Below are 20887 nucleotides of genomic sequence, written 5' to 3' on the forward strand. Positions count from 1 at the left end.
ACAAACCAAATAGTACATGCTAAATATTTAATTTTTTTAAAATAAATAAATGAATTTAATTTAAATAAATACCATTTCAATACAAACTACCTGGCTGGCTGTGAAAAAAGCCCCCATCCCACTTTTGTTGTTTTTACAGTGAATATTTTTTTTTCTATATTTTGTGTCTCTTAGTGTGTATATGTTTACAAATTATTTTATTTTGTCTTATTTTTTAAAATTTTTATATAACAAATGCAGAGGCAAATGTCTTGTATGTGCAAATATACTTGGCAATAAAGTCTTTTCGGATTCTGATTTATTTATTTAATTATTTATGGCACATATATTTAGGTATTAAGGTGTTTATTTATGGTATATATCTGTCGGTATTTTTTTATTTATGTTTTTCAGATTTGGTCCTCCATAGATTTCTACCTTCTGGGAGCAGACAAACAATAATCTCCTTGTTGCGTAAAGACTGTGTGTGAACGGGGGGACGCGGTGGCGCAGATCGAGCGCACCCGACGCGTAAAAAGGAAGAAGGAGGGAGCGAAGCCGCGACCAGAGCCCCGCGTCCGGCTCAATTTAAGACTACCCTCCTGGACACATAACCCAGAGACGTAGATGCACAGCGATAGGGGAGGATCTGCCACAGCTTTAGTCGTTTCTCACTCATTTTTTTTTTTAAAAAGCTTGCCCCGCGCAGGCGGACGGAAACACCTTGAAAATGCCTCCCGTCGAAAACGACAAGACCGACCTTAAATCTCGGATACAGCAGCTCATTGACTCAAACCAAGTGGTTGTTTTCAGCAAAACCTTCTGTCCGTTTTGTGTGAAGGTAAGGTGTTTCTTTTAATATATATATATATATTTGTTGTCTTCTTGCTTCTTGGTCGGAAACGTCCACCTTTTCCCGCGAAGCGCACGGGCTTCGTCTAAATGCTGGTTCGTCCTTGTTGCGTAAATTCAACTTCAGCAACTTAAGTCAAGACAGATTATTAAAGCGTATTAACTAATTAATTAATTAACTTATTAACTAACACATCATGTTTAACAAAAAACTAACATAAGGTGCGTTATACTTGAGTCCTAATTGCCTAGAAATAAGTATTAATAAGTATTAAGCTGCTGTCTTAGTGGAAACTCCTCCAAAACTTAAGTCAGCGCCAGACATTAGACGCTGACATTACGTGTAACCCGGAGGGGGTTTAGCTAACTATTAAATATTAAATGCTATTTCACTGACTTTTACTGTAACGAGACGGAGATAAATGACATTTCCTCCACGTGTTTTCCGTGTGTTTGCAGGTGAAAGACTTGTTCAAAGAGCTGAAAGTCGAGTGTAACGTGGTGGAGCTGGATCTCATAGGTAAGATGGAGCCCGTGATGTGTGAAACCACATTAACCCTACACAAAAAATATTCACACGAGAAGTTGTCAGCAAGTAACCATGTTACATTTGACCAGAGCTGCGTAATAGTGCTCCACCGTGAACAATACACGACTTGTGACTGTTTTCCAAGCAACTGTCCTGCAAAAAAAAGAGACTGATCTGAACATAATGGGAGAGTTTTACATGTGTTGCTGCTAAAGAGTGAATAAAAAATGTGTTAAAAGATGCACAGGCTTAAAGGAAGAGGTGTCCTAATTAAAACGACACCAGTCATGCATGAATATTTTACTTGCATGTTTGTGTTTTTCTGACTCACGTTGTCTTTAAGTTAATCTGAGGCACCTCTTGTGCTGCTCAGCCTGTTTAACAAGTTTCCATTTTCATGCCCGGTTTCTTTGGAATCTGTGCAGTTTCTTTTGGGTTTTTTTGTTGGCCAGCACATCTGACAACCGTCCTCCCTGATATGGTAGCAGAGCGATTGTGTTAGGTCTCCCTGTGCAGCAGCAGCAGCAGCAGCAGCAGAAAATGTGCTGAGTCACTCACGAACGTTGGCCTGGTTCCATATCTCGATCAGCCCCGTCCACTCGGCTCTGCCCTGCTCACTTATTTTCTGTGTCAGCCTCAGATGTTACGTCGACAAGTGACGAGCGCAGCATCAGTCGAAGGGTGAACCTTGATTTAATGTTAGAATTTTATACTTAGCAGCACCACCACTAACCCGAACCCTGATGTTGGGTTTCGCTTCACCCAATAAAAAACACTTCTCATCAAAATAAACTGAAATACCTCAGTACATGATATATATTTAAACTATAAAAGGTTTCATAAAACAAAAAAAAAAGGTATCACAGTGGGACCCATTGGTAATCTGTGGGAATAGCTCCTTTAAAAAATAAATAAATAAATAAATAAAAATGATCGAGTTCTCTATTTAAACCTCAAACTTCCCTCAAATGTCCCTCAGCAGCTACTCGGATAAAACTCCTTCTCAAAACTCACCTCAGAATTCATTCCACCTGTTCCTCTCCAAAATAAGAAAGTGTAAAAATGACGAGCTGACTATAAAAATGTTTTTGACTCAATTGAAATTTAATTGGAAATAAACACTAAATGATATTTATTCATAAGCATTAAACTAAACATGTGCATTTACACGCAAATTCCAGTTTCTCTAGTTCTAGTTTGCTCTAGTATCGACAAATAAAGAGACTTTATTGTCATTATGACGACATAATGCTGCACATATAATACACAGACACTTGAATGAAACACAAAAATATGAACACACTTAGAAAAAAGAAAAATATGTGTAGCTAGCGATGAGTAAATTAGTAAAACTACCTTTTATTCACTTGTTGGCAGATTAAGACATAGACATAAGTCATAGTTTATTTATAACACATATGGGAAAATTCCTTGTTACAGTAAAAAAATAAATAACAGCACTCTGACATTCTGTACACACAATGTGGACTGGGAATTAAAAACACTAAACATTGGAATATGATATAATTATTCAAGCCTGTGACAGGATGATAGCTGTGCATGATATGTTTCCATAAAAATCCAGTAGCAAGTTATTACGATCATGATTTAATACGCAAACACTCCTCAAATGTTGGGTGAAAATCACTCAAACTTGAACTCGAACTTATCGTACACGTTACACAAAACAATCCCCACGATAAGAATCTACTAAATATGCACTAAATATGATAAATGCAAGTTGATGACGTGGAGTGAACACATCCTCGTTTAGCCGTGGCTAACGCTAACCGTGGCTAACGCTAACGGCTAAACGAGGCTCCTCGTCAATAATATGGAACTGGTTCCGATGTCAGAAGGTGGAAACTCGTTCCACATGTGAGATTTGCAGAAATGGATAGAAACACAACAAATTTATTCCACTACCCGAAGTACGAGCACAAGTCGAGTCTGGAGAAAACAGCCACATCCCTGCAGTTGTCCCCTAATTCTGGGGATAGTCCCCATTTTGGATGACGTGTCCCGCCACTAAAGCTGTCCCCGAAAACGATTTTAACATTTTCAGAAAATCTGGTCACTTTATAGTGAACTAAAAAATACATATAAATAAATAAAACCTCAGAAACAAATGGATCGCATTTTGCCTTTCGTGTTTCACACATCAGACTTGTTTGATTAGTTACTGCAGTTTTCTCCACAACTTCCTTTTTAAACCTGTGGTCAAGGCTGAGATGTGATCTAATCATCTTAAAGCTGTCACAACAACCAAAGTAGTGACAGACTGAATCACAAACATGGATTCAAATATTTTTTTAACTTTAACGTCAGAATGGCAAAAATTTATTGGGATTTTTTTATTATTAAGCCCATACTGTCCATCGCTGCTGAGCACACGATAAGAGACTTTTATTTATTTATTTTTTATCCCCAAATCAAGCTCTCGACAGATAAAATGCTTCCCGTTGTTGCATAGAACCAAAACAAGCAGTTCTACCATGTGAAAAGTCAAAAGTTGAATCCATGTTAACGTTTCTGTGCAGACGATGGGCAAAACTATCAGGAGATGCTGCTCGAGATGACGGGACAGAAAACGGTTCCTAACGTCTTCATCAACAAGACGCATCTCGGCGGCTGTGACAAAACGATGCAGGTAAGAAGAAGCTGCAGAACGGGAGCGGACAACAACTCCCAACGTTAGGATGTATTTTAAAAAGCCTGAGCACCAAAGATTAAAATTTATTTATTATATGACAAAGAAAAGCAGCACATTTTACCACTATGTCTTTATTTCTGTATGAAAGAATCTGTTAATCAACGTAACGAACATAATCGGAGTCGAATTAGAAAAGATCTGAAGACTGTGGCTCTGAAAAAAAATGATTCTACCATCTTAATAAAAGCCCCTAATTATGATACTAATCTAAAACCTATTTATTTATGTTATATCTACATGATATCTACAGGAATACGAAACATAAGCTTTTGAGACGTGTTATTCTATAGTCAGATGTATGAAAGATTAAATAAAGTATCAGAATAAACCAAATTTTTAGTAAACGGCTGAATTTCTATCTAACTTTTCGAGCTAAAGCTTTTAAAGTTCTGATAGTTGACGCTACCTCTGGAGTTGTTTCCTTCGAGGTTTTGACCCAACTTTATTTAAATGACTGTAAATCTCTAAAAATAAAAAAATAAATCAGGAGCACAAACATCGGGTTTTGAAAAGTGCCAATGACGCAAATAACAGAAATAGCCTCTCGTGCTACGTGACTTGTCTGAGACGTTTTCTCCAGCAGGTTCAATTGTGAGGTGATGTGTGGAAAAACAACGCAAACACAACGTTGTTTGAATTGTGCAAAAATATTTCTGATTCGTTACGAGTAAATTAGACCCGGGTGGGCCGAGTATGTGAAACCCTGTTGTCTCTTATTCTATGTGTGAAATGGGTTGTGCACATGTTGAGGAGATACTTAAATCAGTGTTTCCACAGAGTCTTGAGTCTAAAATCTGATAATCCCAATTTAAGGCCTTAAACGTGTTTAATATTTTGTCTTAAATGACATTTAGTCAAGTCTTAAATCCTTACGTCCATTTGTCCAAAGCGTTGGTGACGTGCACAGTTAGTTCCATGTAGTTCTTTGTGAAGTATAAATATAAGCGGTAGGCAGAAAGAAAACTACAACTGAGAGCTGGAAGTTGAACTGCGTACGTGACAAGGTTTGAATTAGCCGAGTTTATTAAAAGAAATCTCATCTCTAAAGTCTCCGGGCCATTTGTCCACAATCTGTGGACCGTATTTCCTAAATATATGTGCCATAAATAAATAATTAAATAAATCAGAATCCAAAAAGACTTTATTGCCAAGTATATTTGCACATACAAGATATTTGCCTCTGCATTTGTTACATAAAAAATATAAAAAATAAGATAAAATAAAATAATTTGTAAACATATACACATTACAAACAACAAAAGGAACATTTACTTTGTGTTATTTTGAAAGAAACTCCGATTTTTCTTGTTTTTTTTGTACTTCATGGGTTAAATTTAAGACCTGCCCAATGGACTGGAAAATGTGTTAAATGTGACTTATTGAAACCTGCAGAAACGCTGCGAGTGCAGCACTGATACGTCCCGTTAATGTTTGTCGCAGGCCCATAAAGACGGCAGCCTGCAGCAGCTGCTCAGCGGAGAGAACGAAGCCTACGACTACGACCTCATTGTCATCGGCGGAGGCTCCGGCGGCCTGGCCTGCTCAAAGGTGAGAAGAATAATGCACCTTCAGCACATGACCCGTGTGCAGGTTGTTGCTCCGTTGTGCCACTTCTCTGGCTGTAAATTTGTCAGGGATTCATTGTGAAACTGTGAGCGATGTGGTCATTTACGTAACGTCGCTTACGCCAGAAGGTTTTTTTTTTCCCCTCCTCGCAGGGAGAAGTGGTGCACGTACTAATTTAATGTAATGTGGCATTAACAAAGGCTCTGTTGATAACAGGAAGCTGCTGCGTTGGGGAAAAAGGTCATGGTGCTCGATTATGTCGTACCCACGCCGAAAGGAACCACCTGGGGTGAGACGCGTCCCTTTTACGTTCCCTAATACGAGACGCGAGAAAGTATCTGTGAATTGGCCTCTAACCGCCGCTGCTGCTGCTTTCGTGGATCAGGTCTCGGTGGGACTTGCGTCAACGTGGGCTGCATCCCCAAGAAGCTGATGCACCAGACGGCCATGTTGGCCTCGGCCATACAGGACGCGCGCAAGTTCGGCTGGGAGTTCGACGAGACAGGTGAGAGCTCAGAGCGGCGGCCGCGGAGGTCGCGGAGGGGGGACGTCACGCCGGCTCTCCGTGGTAATTCAGAGGCGAAGGAGCTTCGCTTTTTTTTTTTTTTTTGTCGTTTAAACCCCGTTCCGCTGATTAGTGTCTGTTTGTCCGTCCGTCCGTCAGTGAAACACAACTGGGAGACGATGAAGACGGCGGTGAACAACTACATCGGTTCGCTGAACTGGGGCTACAGGGTGGCTCTGAGGAACAAGGACGTCAACTACGTCAACGCCTACGCAGAGTTCATCGAACCGCATAAAATCAAGGTAAATGAACAACTGTGGTTTTAGAGAAACCTTCAGTAAGTAGGAGAGTGTGAGATTCCTGGTTTAAACTAAAGCTGAGTGGTTCTGAATTGAACATTAGAGAAACATCGTCTGGAATTATTCTGGTTTTAAAAGAGATGATGCTGCACAGGAGTCAAGGTACTAGAGCCGAGCATCATTGGGGTAGGTAGGCTCGGTTGAACAATGTATGTCCGTATTAAAAAAAAAAAAAAAAAAGAAATTCATGCACAATTACAAAATTTTCTACAGGTTGAAAGAGGAATTAATGCGGTAGATTAACTCAGGATGGACTATTTTACTGTGATGATGAGTAACCCCACACTTTTGCGTGTCCCCGTGTTCGCGCTGCAACTTCAGCCCAACAACACTTTTTTTAGCGTTGGATTTTTTTATTTTTTAAACCACAAACAAAGCCCAGTCAACTGACATGGCACATTTTTTCGCACAAGTTCTTCTGGGTGTCGATGATCTTCTCGTTCTTCTGCATAATCTTCGAACCATCTTCACCACGTCCCCTCAAGCAGTGACACCATACGTGCTAAGAAGCGCTATCGCATCACAAGGGGGAAATAAACCAATAACCACCCAGCCCTAACTGTGGGCTTAGTGAGCAATACAAGATTCAAGATCACTTTACTGATCCCCACAGAGATCACAACTGTTTAGTGTCCCAGAATAACAAAGAACACACGTAAGAATAAGAGTCAAAATAAAATAGATTGTCTTTAAAAATAGAATAAGAATGAGTTAAAATAATATACTGTCCAGTTTACATGGGATATACAGGCATTTTAAAGTGTGGTCCTTTTAGCGTGTTAGCATTAACGTTAGCGATATAAAATGGTGCAGTGAGTCTGAAGGGGGCGCTCTTCTCCTCGGCTCAGACAACAAACGGCGACGTTCAGCGACATTTCACTTTTTAAACAGTTTTAGACTCATAAATGACACTAAAACAAACTGGCTGCTGTTGTTGTTGCCGTAACTTTCTGGTTCGGTTCATCTGATGCTCTCTGAAATTTACCGACGCTCCTTAAAGTGGCAGATTTGTGAATGTACCATGAGCGTAATTCAACATGGCACTTTGAAATCACACGGGCGATAACGTTGCAAAAGATGTGACCAATGTAGCTTTTAATTTAACTCCAATTAACAGCCCCTAGATTTTATGCTGTAAATTTATCTAATATTGTGTTATTATATTATATTTTGAGACTATTCATTACATTTTGACATTTTTGTAGTTCCCATAACCACACAGCAGGTATACTTATTTGTATTAGAATAAAGTCGGCACTGATGATACTTAAATCTCCTTTGTGTGTTTTTTTTCTGTCAGGCAACAAACAAACGAGGGAAGGAGACGTTTTACACGGGAGCCAGGTTTGTGTTGGCGACGGGCGAGAGGCCCCGTTACCTGGGGATCCCCGGAGACAAGGAGTACTGCATCACCAGGTGAGACCTGCACGTCCATGTCCATGGTGAACCTGACAACACCAGCCTTTGGTAGTGACATGTGTGGCTAAAGGAAGCTGCATCGAGAACCTGTTTTTTTACACTAGTGGGTTCAGCAGATGCCTGAAAAAGGTGCATCTTGCTGTAAAGTGTTTGGCCTTAAAGTGTGATCTCTAAAAAACACACTTAGCAGGGCGCCCATTAATGTCCCACCTCTCTCAATGTTCTCATCCTCAGGTGTTTTTAATGATTATGCTGCTGGTTTGCTAATTGTCTCTTGCTGCTCCTTTATTCCCACGAAGCCTTAAATCAAACGTGGCTGCTTAAGTAAGAAGCAGCCGTGTCTGGGCTTCAGGAACATTTCATCAATTGTAGTCGAGCTTCAGATCGTCTGAGTTTAACTAAATAATTTTAAATCCGTTGTTGAATCTCTTTCGATTTAGCTTTTGTAATTTAACAATTTTAAAAGAGGACGTAAAACAAACAGAACAGACGGCAACATAATGTGTGCAACAAGTGGGGAAAAAATATCGATATCGAATATGGATTTATATTGTTTTTTTTGTTGTTGTTGGTTTTTTTGTTTGTTTTTTTTACCCAATTTGTCCAATGAATCTGATATATAAGCTGCAGAATATTGCAATATATCGCAATGTCATAATATATCGTATCGGACTCAAGTATCGTGATACGTATCGTATCACAAAGTCCTTTCCAATACCCACCCCTAATATGTGTACATCTTTTAAAAATAATACCGAAATAAAACATGGTGAAAAATAAAGAAAATCATTTTTTTAAAATGCATTTATGAGGATGTTTTGGGGCGTATTCGCCTCCATGTTTATTTTACGTCACTTCCTACGTCATCAGATGTTATAGTTGCTTTGGTCCTTATTGAAGAAGATGCAGTTTGCGCAGTTTTTTTTTGGTCTCTTGCTCCCATTTCTTCTTTTTGCGTTTTGAAGCTTCACTTACAAACTTCTTAAGATCCAACACTGGAAAAATGCAAATTCCAACTCCAGATTCTTGCTTGTGAGTGCAGCGAGTCAGCGTCGGAGAACAGACGGTGGTAAATGATGGAAATGAGCAGGTTTTCTCCCAGTATTTAGCTTTAATTGGTTTTGTAATCTGTTCCTCTTTCCCCGTCGTTCTCGCTGTATAAGTGTTTGAGCCAATGACGTCACATCCAGAGACACAGAAACAATGGAGCCGCCCTGTGTTTTAACAGTGACGCTTAAATGGCAGGATGTGTTAAATCTTTTTATTATGAGACACATTTAAATTATCAGAACTACATTTAGTGTTTCATGTCCTCTTTAAGGTTCATTTTAGATCCTATAAGAAACCTTTTTAGTTTTAGCTACTAAATTAATCAACAGTAACTTTAATTAAGTGAACCTCGCTCATATACTGTTGAAATACGATTTTATGCCCAGTATTAAAAACTGTTGGAGTGGGAGCGTGTGTCACACTGATGAAAATAATAATAATAAATAAATAAACCTGCCACAGCAGGGTATTACAAGGGTTAAAAAGTACAATAAATTGAATTTAGGCCTAAAAATTCTCTTAAAATCTCATAAAATGTCTTAAATACGATTTTATGCCCAGTATTAAAAACTGTTGGAGCGGCAGCATGTGTCACACTGATGAAAATGATAATAAATAAATAAATAAACCTGTCTTAAAAAATACAATAAATTGAATTTAAGGCCTAAAAATGTCTAAAATTCTCTTAAAATCTCATAAAAATGTCTTAAATACGATTTTGAAAGATCCTAAAAATGTATTGACGTTACTTTTAATTAAAACAAATGTATAAACTTCAGTCTCGCTTTTAAGTGTTTAAACTTTTGAAGACGCTTTAACGTAACTATGAAACAGAGCTAAAGTACCTGTGCAGCCGAGTCAGTTCACAATGTAAAAGGCTTCTTTTATTTTTACATTAAGCATTTTGTGTTCCAATGTGAAAGAACTGAATAAATTCATATATTTTGCAACTAATTCCAGACCTGCTTTCTCCCAGTGTGGATGTGAAATGGGTCTTAAACTGTATTCATTATGGTCTTAAACCCTGTAAAAGCTACAGTTTGTTTCTTCTTGTTTCTTCCTTGTCTAAACATGCTGCTATACATGCAATATTCATACTGGTCACTTTAAATATCCTTGATTGCACTACTACCTCTCATCTCATCTTATTTTATTCTTAAATTCTATTTTTTATTTTAACTTGTTATTCTATTTTATATTTCCTGTTCTATATTTATATTATTTATATATCTCAGGTCTGTACATTTATACCAAGAGCTGCTGAACAGAATTTCGTTGTGCCTTGCATAATGACAATAAAGATTCTTGATTCTTGATTGATTCTTGATTCTTCTGCTCTGTGCACCAACCCTCCTTCCCCCCCTCTGTCCTCCAGTGACGACCTGTTCTCGTTGCCCTACTGCCCGGGGAAGACGCTGGTGATCGGGGCGTCGTACGTGGCCCTGGAGTGCGGAGGCTTCCTGGCCGGGCTCGGACTCGACGTCACCGTCATGGTGCGCTCCATCCTGCTGAGGGGCTTCGACCAGGACATGGCGAACCGCGCCGGAGAATACATGGAGGAGCACGGCGTCAAGTTCATCCGCAAATTCGTCCCTACAAAGGTCAGCGTTAAGAAGACTGAGCGTGTGGAGCTCTAGTTTGTAGTGAAAACCTCGTAGTGATATCTTTGTTCTCCGTCTGACATGGTTCAGGTAGAGGAGCTGGAGGCAGGAACTCCTGGAAGGCTGAAGGTGACGGCCAAGTCCACAGAGACCGATGAGATCATCGAGGGCGAGTACAACACGGTATGTGTTCATTACGTCGAGCTCCTCTCTCTCTCTCTGATCCTCATCAGACCTTTCATCAAGCTCAGATCCACGTCTTAATAAAAAAAACCCTTTAATTATGATCCAATCCCAGCTATTAAAACCATCTACACACTATGTGTTTTGTATCAGTCTGCTTTTAAATCACTGTAATAACGTGGATGTTGGATTTAGCGACATGCAGCCGCATCCTGTTGCAGTCGATCTGCAAGAACACAAATACAAAAAGCTGCTGAGACGTGGAATTATATGGTACAAGTTTAGAGGCGCGGCATAAATCCCTAAAGTCGCCATGTTGGAGACATAAGGCGAAGCAAACACAGCGCACAGACTGACTGAAGAGTAGATGGTGGAAAATGGTGAATAATTGCAGTGTTTTTGTCTGGATGCACTGAGACTGCAACAAGTTATTACAAATCAGGGAGAAGAATAACAAACGTTATCAGAGGTAAGAAGGCGTTTGTAGTTAGTGAAGCTGAACCAGGATCTGGACGACATCCAGATCCTGGTTCAGGTGGTGAAATGTTGATTGCAGTGACTCTTAACTAATTTTCTAGTGTAGTGATAATAATAACAAACAGATTTCACCCGATCTGGTTCATCCTTCTCATAGACGTCAGACTTTTTACCTGGAGTACAATGAGAAATACAGCAGATTTTAGCTACTGTAGCAGGATATAAGTCAGTAATGCCACATGTGGTAGCTTCATATGAATGATTAGTTAAGAGCTGCTGCTGTCAACATTTCAATTAAATGACAAGAAATGGGACCAAATTCGGATGTTGTCCAGACTTTTGCCTCGTAGATCCTGACTTAGCTTCGCCTCTTTTTTTTTTTTTTCTGATTTTAGCATCGTTCGCTCTGATTTGTAATAATGTGGCACTCTATAAAACTCACGGCAATAATTCACCATTTTCCACCATCTACGTCAGTCCTTTGTTTATCTTGCCAAGTGCCTCCAACATGGCAACATCTGGGTTGATGATGCACTGGGAAAACCCTCTGATTAAATAAAGTACATGTGAATAAATCTAATTTATAGTAAACAGTTGACTTCCAATCTGACTTTGCTAGCTAGCTCTTATAAATTTAAGTCTGGAGTTGTTTCTTTTGGTTTTGACCATCTCTCTTCAAATAATTTTAAGTCTCCGTGGCCTAAAACGATCAAGCGACGGGGGAAAACAAGCACAATGTTGAAACGTGCAAAATTATTCCAGATTTTTTATTAGTCAGTTCTCATGAGTAATAAGAGCCTCCTGAAAGGTTCTGTCCTCGTAGCTGTTGATTAACTAAAACAATAAATACATTTGAGTAAAAATTTACGAATGACAGTATTTAATGTGAGTGTACGAGTGTAATTCTGTGTTAATTATTGATGTGGTCACGTCAGTGTATGAGGAGCCGTGTGCGTTATTTCCTCAATCACTGATTTCTTATTTAACTTTTATTACCAGAGATTACGTACGTATGGAAACGTCCAGGGTACGAGTTATAATCTGAATCCTGTGCCCAGGTCATGATGCACACACATAAAACTGGAACAGAGTCAAAAAGGCAAGAACGGAGCCACGTTTGAATAATGATCAATGGTCACACAAGGTTAATAATAAACTATGCAAAAAAGCACCAGAATGAAAGGAAGCACTTTTGTGCCAACTGGGATGCAAATATGATGCAGTTCCTAGTTTTTCCATTTGACTAAGTCCGAGTCCGGACCAACAAATCTCATTGACTCTTTACTTGCTGGACGCTCGTGAAACCGTTTCCTCGTCCCTCCAGGTGCTGATCGCAGTGGGTCGAGATGCCTGCACAGACAAGATCGGTCTGGACAAGGCGATGGTCAAAGTCAACCCGAAGTAAGTTCAGGACCTTTTTGTTACATATGTAAAGCAAACTGTGCCTTTAAGGCTGGTTGTATACTCATGGTGATTCAGCAGTTTGTTGCCGCCCCGTGGCTCAGGCCTGTGCTGGGGAATTTGATCCAGAGAGGGAAAGAAAAGCTGACTGGTGTTAACATGTCAGCTGCACAACACTATAGAGGCTTTTAAGGGAAGCAAAATGATTTATCCACATCTTGTTTTGGTGTGATTTATGTTTTTACATCTCTGCTCTGACTGGATTATTCACCCTAATCAATAATATTTTCTCTTTCTGTCCATTTGTCACGAAAGGAGCTTAAGTTGGTAAAACTAGATTTAAAGTCTTCTACGTTAAAGTGTTCATAATTAATTCTGATATTACGAGTGTAGACAATGGAGCCTTTGAGGAGTTCCTGTTTTATGAATGACTGAACATTTCAGCCAGCAGGGATTAAGACGGCATGAGGTCAGCTTAAAGGAGCAGCCTGAGTCATATGTCTCAGTCTTATGACCGCAATAATATTCAGATAAAGTCGGCACGCAGCCAAGGAGGGGGGGGTGGGGGGGGGCACTGGGTTTGGAGGCCATCAGTGGGTTTACTGGTCCTGCTGCAGCACCTTAGAATATTGGCTTAATTTATAATAAATACTTGGAAAACCCTGTAATTTGTGTGTAGTTGCAGATGCAGAGCTAAATCGAGTTATGCTCAATATTCGACTTTCTGACTACGGTCCTTGTCCCAGTTTACATGCAGCGGAGAAAATCGAATAACTGACGGGGACATGTCCTCCTCCTCCTCACCACTAGGGGGCGATATGTGTCTTTTCAGGTTAATACCATGTTATTGCGGCCCCTCTTTCAGGTTGACCTATTACGTCATATAATAAACAACAGGAGTCGTTCACCGACAAACTACAACAAGATGGATAATCTCGTACGTAATGTGCGCGCTACTTATGGTGCAGATAGATGGCGCTATCCCTTGGACGGTTCTTCTACAGCAGGGGTGTCAAACTCATTTTAGTTCAGGGGCCACAATCAGCCCAATTTGACCTCAAGGGGGTCGGGCCAGTTACCCAATAGCTTATTACCTGGTAAATAACGACAACTCTAAATGTTTCCCTTTGCTTTAGTGCAAAAAAGTACAGCTACATGTAATGAACAACTGTGAAATTTCTTATTTTGTCAAAGATTTTCAGCTAATATCTTCAGTGTAATTTTTGCAAATTCATCACACGGGCCAGATTGGACCCTCTGGCGGGCCGTTTTTGGCCCCCGGGCCTTACGTTTGACACCCCTGTTCTACAGGCTCTGTTTAACTTCTTCTGTGACCGGCTTTCTTGGATGTTTTTGTTCTGGGGTCATACGCCAGCGCAGCACAGACCATGTGCACACACATTTTCCAGTTAAAGTCTGATTAAAGCGTAAACATGACGCAGAAAACCGAATTCCAATCGCATTATCTGTCTTGTCTTAATTGGATGAGGAAAAACGTGTTTACATGCAGTTGTTGTCCAGTTAGAGTCCGATTAAGGGAACAATTTGTTTAATTCACGTGCATGTAAACACAGTAGAGTGTGCAGTATTTATTAGCCGACTATTCAGTTAATTTTCAGTCCTTTTTGTCTTGTTCACAATTGATGATATATTTTCATGGGTTCAATTTAATTAGCATACACAGAAATAAATGTCATTCTTTTTAGTTTTAACATAGGATGCATTGTTTCCCACATGAATTTAGGTCTAATTTACTCCTCCATGGTCTCAAAACGAATCGGAAATATTTTATATAATCACTCTGTCAATAAAATTGTATGTTCCTGCTGCATTTTTATTAATTTAACCTTTATTTAACTAGTTAAACATCACATTGAAGCCAAGACTCACTAACTTACTGACTGACAGTAACGTTAATGTGAGACCCAAATGTTTCCCAAACTGGTGTCGTGGGACCATCCCTGTTATTTAGCTTAGAAGCAAACATACATATGAAGTTGTCTTTATCATCATATTCACCCATATTCTTTACACTGTGGGGCTTTAGGTGTTTTCCAGACCATGATGACAGAATTTCCCCTTTTTTATGTGTTAACCATGTGTCCTTTATGTTTTACAGTACTGAAACCAAACTACACTAATCCTCTCTGACCTCTCTCTCTCTTTAACCGAACCTCCAGGAATGGAAAGATCCCCGTGAATGACGAGGAACAGACCAACGTGCCCCACATCTACGCCATCGGAGACATTCTGGAGGGAAAGTGGGAGCTGACGCCTGTGGCCATTCAGGCCGGCAAGTTACTGGCACGACGTCTGTACGCCGGCGCAAAAGTCAAGGTGTGTGGGTACCTGCAGACAATATGGAGAACTTCTCAGAGCCCTTAACTGTCTATTATTATTATTATGATTATTATTAGTGTATTGGATTGGATCAACATTGATGTGTTAGCCGTCAGCAGCTGGACTTAGCACAAATGCTACATTTCAGCCGTAGTCCCAAGGCAGGTACACTTTAACTTTAACCACATTCATACAATAGACAATCACAGAACCAGACACGGATAGATGATATTATTGAGGTGTTATGAATGAATGAACACATACGTGTCATAAGCATGAAAGTGTTCTGGCACCGTGCTGGATCTGTGACATGGACCGTTGGGCCGCAATCAGGAAAAAAAAGTAACTTGTTGATACGGGATAATGTTCAGGTTCGACCAGTCATTTGAGTTCCTCTGCCAATGAATGAAATGAGCGTAACACAGCTTTTCCTCTCCAAACTAACGTCACGGGTCGGGTGGGTCCTGGTTGAGATCCAGCTGCAGCCGATGCTGCATTCAGGAAAACTTGAAAAAATAGGTCTGAGTCGTCAAGCTCAGAAATGACTGCTTCCAAAATTAAAATGAATAGCTGGTCGACACTGCACCAAACTTATTTCTTCTTTTTTTTTCCTCTTTCTGCTCTGGAAGGGTTTTCATGAATGCATCATCATCCAAGCTGGTGTTTTATTTCAAAGTCACTGACGCAACGTTGCAACTAAAGACAAAGGGCTCAGGATTTATTTACTTTTTTTCCTTGAAGTCTTGCATAAGTAAACTGTGACATTCTCCAGCAGTGACCACAGAACCTAAATCATTTATGTGCGTCAGAGCGAAAACATTTCCCCCGTTTTTGTTAAAGACTAAAGAAGTGGAGTCATTCATGTTATGAATGAATGAATGAATGAAAACGTGTCTTTGAACATGGAGATCAAACATTGACAAACAGGATTATTATCATTTAAAAAGGAGTTTCACCTCAAACGTTTGACATTAGCTGCCTCAGGTTCCCTCCATTCATATCTCATGTGCTGTCTGACCCTATAATGATATTTACTGTAGCGTATTGAAACAATTGAAACCTGCTCTGATTGAATTATTTGACCCAGCACCAACCGTGAATGAATTGTGTCTCTTCAGTGTGACTACGTCAACGTTCCCACCACCGTCTTCACCCCGCTGGAGTACGGCGCGTGCGGCCTGTCGGAGGAGAGAGCCATCGAGCTGTACGGCCAGGACAACGTGGAGGTAACAGCTCAGCGCTCACTGAGACGTCTGGTTCACGTCCCGACACTGAAACTAGTGTCATTTATGTCCCTGAAATCAGTGAATGTGTAAACGTGGCACAGCTGAGACGTGTTTTCTTTTTGAGGAACTGAAGAACTAATCAAAGTTGTTTTTACTGTTTGCATCCAGAATTAGTGCTTAACTTCCGCTTTTTTACCCTTGGTTGTGGCTAAACAAGCGGTGGGCATAAACAAGCAGCTTTCAAATACAAGCCCGTGTGTTTTTAAGCTCTAGATTAAAGTCGATGTATCTGGTCTCTGTGTGCAGGTCTATCACAGTCTGTTCTGGCCTCTGGAGTTCACCGTTCCTGGGAGGGACAACAACAAATGCTACGCCAAGATCATCTGCAACAAACTAGACAATGTAAGAAGAAACTTTTGTAACATCGGATTAAGGCACAAAGATGGTGTTTTCTGAACTGCTCTCAAAATACGCTTCGTACAGACAAAAAAAAAAGTCACTCATGGAAATGTAGGCGTCTAGAAGGAACCGCTAAGCTCAAGTAACGAGGCGGAGCTACTGGTGCGTTTCATTTCTACTCAAGAAGTTGGAATTTACGATTTCCAAGTTGGAATTTTCAACTGGAACACCCCCCAAAAAATCAGATTTTCTACTCAGAAAGTCGTAGAATAATAACTACTCCCAGAGTTGAGTTTCCAAGATGGCCGCCCCGTGTGTAAACAGTAATTAGAAGCTCCTGTAATGCTCCGTTTATTAGCACTGATTGGTTTTTGTTGCATTAAATCAGTCGTACAGACGCTGCTACAGTGTAATTTAAGTTTTTCATGTGTTATATGCGAACTAAAAGTCCATGATGTCGCGCTAACAACGGCTAAAAACAACAACCTGGTAAAACCAAACAGTGTGAAGCACCAACGTGGCAAAGTGTGATTAAGACTTTTGAATATTTTCATACATTTCTGCCTCATGTGGTTTTTTATCACTATAAATAATTCTAGTTAAAAACTCATGAGTTGGTTCTATTTACAATTTATGTAACTTAAATATAATTTAACTTTACATAACCTAAATTTAGTTTAACATTATAGCAATAATATAAGTTGATATCAAGATTTTTTTTAAAAAAAACTCAAGTTTCCACAAAGTTACATTCAGACAAAGCAGGAGTTTTCTAGTTTTCCGACTTTAACTGGAACGCTGATAACCCAGCTCATTCCCAGCTCAGCCTTCCGCCCTTAACAGATCGTTAAGACGGGAAACAATAAAACATTTCACCATTTCCAGTGAAACCTTGCTTTGTGTTTACTCTGAGCCTGTTTAAACCTGCTGTGACTCACTGTGTGGTTGACGTGACTCCGTGTCCGTGCAGGATCGAGTCATCGGCTTCCACTACCTGGGCCCGAACGCGGGAGAAGTAACACAAGGTTTCGGCGCCGCCATGAAATGTGGCGCCACCAAGGAGCAGTTTGACAACACCATCGGCATCCACCCGACCTGTGCTGAGGTGAGAACTCTAACGTCACTTTTCCTTCCTCCTTCTTAGACGTCTGCAGTGACGATTAGTTACTGTTACGTCCAAATTCTTCAGTTCAACTGAGATTTTCATTTCTTGACCATTTTGTTTAGGATGAACCGTCTCCAGTCATTAAAAAAGAAACTGCTATTAAAACTGATTCATATTTTTTCTGCATACATCTCTTAAACAACTTCAGCATTTTACAAATCTACCGGAACCTGGTGATAATGGGAGTCAATGGGACATATGTTTTTTCTGCTAACGTCACAAGAGCGTCGTAGGTTAAATTTAGGTTAAATTTTAAATCTGATACTACACAAAAACTAATGATGCAGTCACATTGATATTTTAGATCATTTTGGTCGTATCCGAGACTGAAAATAAATCATTCATGTTTTCTTTTTTTTCTTCTTCATAAAAAACAACAGTGACTTTATGTAATGAAACTGGCTTTTAAATGGTTAAAATTCTCACAGGGATTAAGGTTTTGGTAGTTTTGTAAAGTCCTGAAGTTGTTTAAGAGATTTATGTAGAAAAAAGCGGAATATTTTTTTATTACTATTATTTTATTAATCAGTTGTTTTTATAGTAGTTTTTTTTTTTTTTTTTTTGACCCTAATGACTCGAGGGTATTTTTTAAGTTTTCATTTTTCCTATTGTTGCCGTGGTGTTTGGTTAATTACAGCAGTTTAAACTTTTAAAAAAAGCATGTAACCTGTCAATCTATTATAAAATTTAATCCAAATGGTTTGCGCCTTTAAAATATGACGGTGGATTTGTCTCTTTGTCTGTATCCACTTCATAGTTTTAAACTCACTACCTACAACGTAACCTGACGCTGCAGATCTCCGTCTAAAACGAACCCGGTGTTTGTTAAACAGTTCGCGGGCAGAACTAAACAATTTCGCCTTCGACATGTCGCAATCGTGTTCTCTTGACTAACGAGGTCGAGAAACAACCAAACGCTCTGTAACAAAAGCTTTTATAGGAGAATGAACAGCAAACACTCAGAGCCCGTCACACGTTCACCGATGAATCTGAAAGCAAACAGTTCGTATCAGCTCACACAGTGTTAACAGCCGTTCGAGTGTGACGGGGATTTGTGTTCGCAGTTTAATTTAGATCCTGTGAGTGGAAACTATACAGCCACAGAGACCGTTTCTTTTTGCATGTCTGACTTATCGTGTAGTGAACTGTGTAGTATTTTGAGGATCTTTTTTTTTTTTTTTTTTTTTTTTTAGTTTGCAGGGATCCCTTCAGTTTATTAATGAGCTAAATTATGCAGCAGCATTACTCATTCATTATGTTAATGGCTTATGATAATTGCAGCGCATTAAACCTCTTGTTTGATGTTTTTTACATAACTTGCATTTCCATTTTCTAACAAAGTGCTCACAGTGCTGCCCTGTTACGCTGAATATTCTGTCCTCATTTGAAGTTCTGCTTTCTGTGGTTGTGAGTCGTTCGGTTTCTGCTGCTCTTGGGAAACGCAGACAACCAGCAGATTGCGTGACTGACTTGACTGACTGACTGTTTGCCTTCCTCCAACCCCTCCAGGTCTTCACCACCTTGGAGGTGTCCAAGAGCTCCGGCGGAGACATCACTCAGAGCGGCTGCTGAGGTTAAACCCTGCTCGTTTAGCGGGCTGCTCTCACGTTAGCGTCCCCCCCACCACCACCACCACCACCAAAAAAACCTCATCAGCTCCCAGTCGACCCTCTAAGCTCTGAAGTACCTCCAGCCGCTCGGCTTACCGGGCGGCTGTTACTCAGGACAAACCGAAATACCACGGCCCGACGTCTCGTTTGGGCCTGTCTGGAGCTTAGAGGAGACTGGGAGAAGCCGGAGTCCGTGAGCGGCTCTGGGAGGGGGGCGTTTTTTTGGGGGGGCAGCCTGCTGAACAGCGGGGTTACTCTGCTGATTTTTCTCCTGGGCTCCACCAGCGTCTTTTTTGTAAGAGGAGCACCAGCACACACGACCTCTTTGTGTATGTGTGTGTGTGTTGGGGCTGTTTGTGACGTCCTGGCTCTTAACCTTAAACACTGAGGTGGGCGAGGATCGATGTCCCTCTGCAGAAGCGTCTGGATGGTCCCAAAACCCTTCGTCCAATCCCCAACTTCAAACACTTCGTCATTCAACTTCTGTGTACAGATGGTTGTTTTCAATATTTATCTTTGCTATATGGAGGCACCGTGGTTTTCTACCTTTATAGAAAACTGAGAAGGCGCCTTAGTACCTGCAAACCTACATCTTTCGAATCTACAGAGTGATGCACCGCAACACTTTGCAGTTATCAAATGGAAATGTCAACATGGATTGTACTGGCTTGCGTTTTCACTGTAATTTAATGCTTGTTGTTCCATATTGCTATTTGCATTATGTGTATGTTTAAGATATTATTCGGTCTCCTAGAGGACAGTGTTGTGAATGCTGTCTGCGCGTGACATTGGTCATCTGTATAAATGACTTGTTTGTTGGTAAGAAACCACTGTAGACTACTGCATCTGTCAACATTTAATAAAAGATGGATTCACCTCATTTTCAGTCTTTTGCAGTTTCGTGTTCATTTGACTCTGACTCAACACAGTGGGTGGTTTTTGTGAACTGCTTCATTACAAGGCTACTTTACATTCAAACCATATGTGTCAGGTGCAGTTGCCCAATTGTTCAATTTCTTATTAAAACATAAAATAAGTACTTCAATGACCTCCGGTCTCGTTCAAAACACTTCTTAATACGATTGTTACGATGCCACAGAGACCATCAACATCATAGGGACATGTAATAAAACAGGACGTTGCATCGTACACCGGTATTTCATTTAGCAACATGAACGCCACAACTAAAGCAAGAAACTCACTTACACGATTCAAAACGTCTCCTCTTACACATCACACGTGTAAAATCTAGCAGAAGCATCAAAGTCGACCCAAGAAAATGGCAAAAATATACATAAAAGATGCAAATGCAATTCATTTTACTGGCTCCGGGATAGGACGGCCTTTCCTTCAAAGTCCACTGTGAACGTGGAACCATATCTCCTCCTTCCACCAGCGTGGGTTCAACAATGTGCTATCAAAACCATGATTCGGTTGCACCAGAGCAGCAGCCAGAGGAGGCCTACGAATACAAACGGCACCATCACAACGTATTTCAAGCTGCAGCCGCCTG

The 20887-nt window shown here is 40.2% G+C and overlaps 1 protein-coding gene across 1 annotated transcript; it reads left to right on the plus strand.

Annotated features, from left to right (window-relative positions):
- Positions 1-512: 512 nt before the first annotated feature.
- On the plus strand, positions 513-20254 carry txnrd3 (thioredoxin reductase 3). The gene is made up of 16 exons (XM_047583269.1): positions 513-820; positions 1291-1351; positions 3901-4010; positions 5514-5621; positions 5856-5928; positions 6025-6144; positions 6304-6446; positions 7804-7919; positions 10348-10573; positions 10664-10756; positions 12558-12634; positions 14815-14971; positions 16093-16200; positions 16507-16602; positions 17570-17704; positions 19274-20254. The coding sequence occupies exons 1-16, from the start codon at positions 710-712 to the stop codon at positions 19334-19336; spliced, it is 1797 nt and encodes a 598-aa protein (XP_047439225.1). The 5' UTR covers positions 513-709; the 3' UTR covers positions 19337-20254.
- Positions 20255-20887: the final 633 nt, after the last annotated feature.

Source organism: Mugil cephalus, chromosome 4 (assembly GCF_022458985.1).
Source record: "Mugil cephalus isolate CIBA_MC_2020 chromosome 4, CIBA_Mcephalus_1.1, whole genome shotgun sequence".
Taxonomy (NCBI): Eukaryota; Metazoa; Chordata; class Actinopteri; order Mugiliformes; family Mugilidae; genus Mugil; species Mugil cephalus.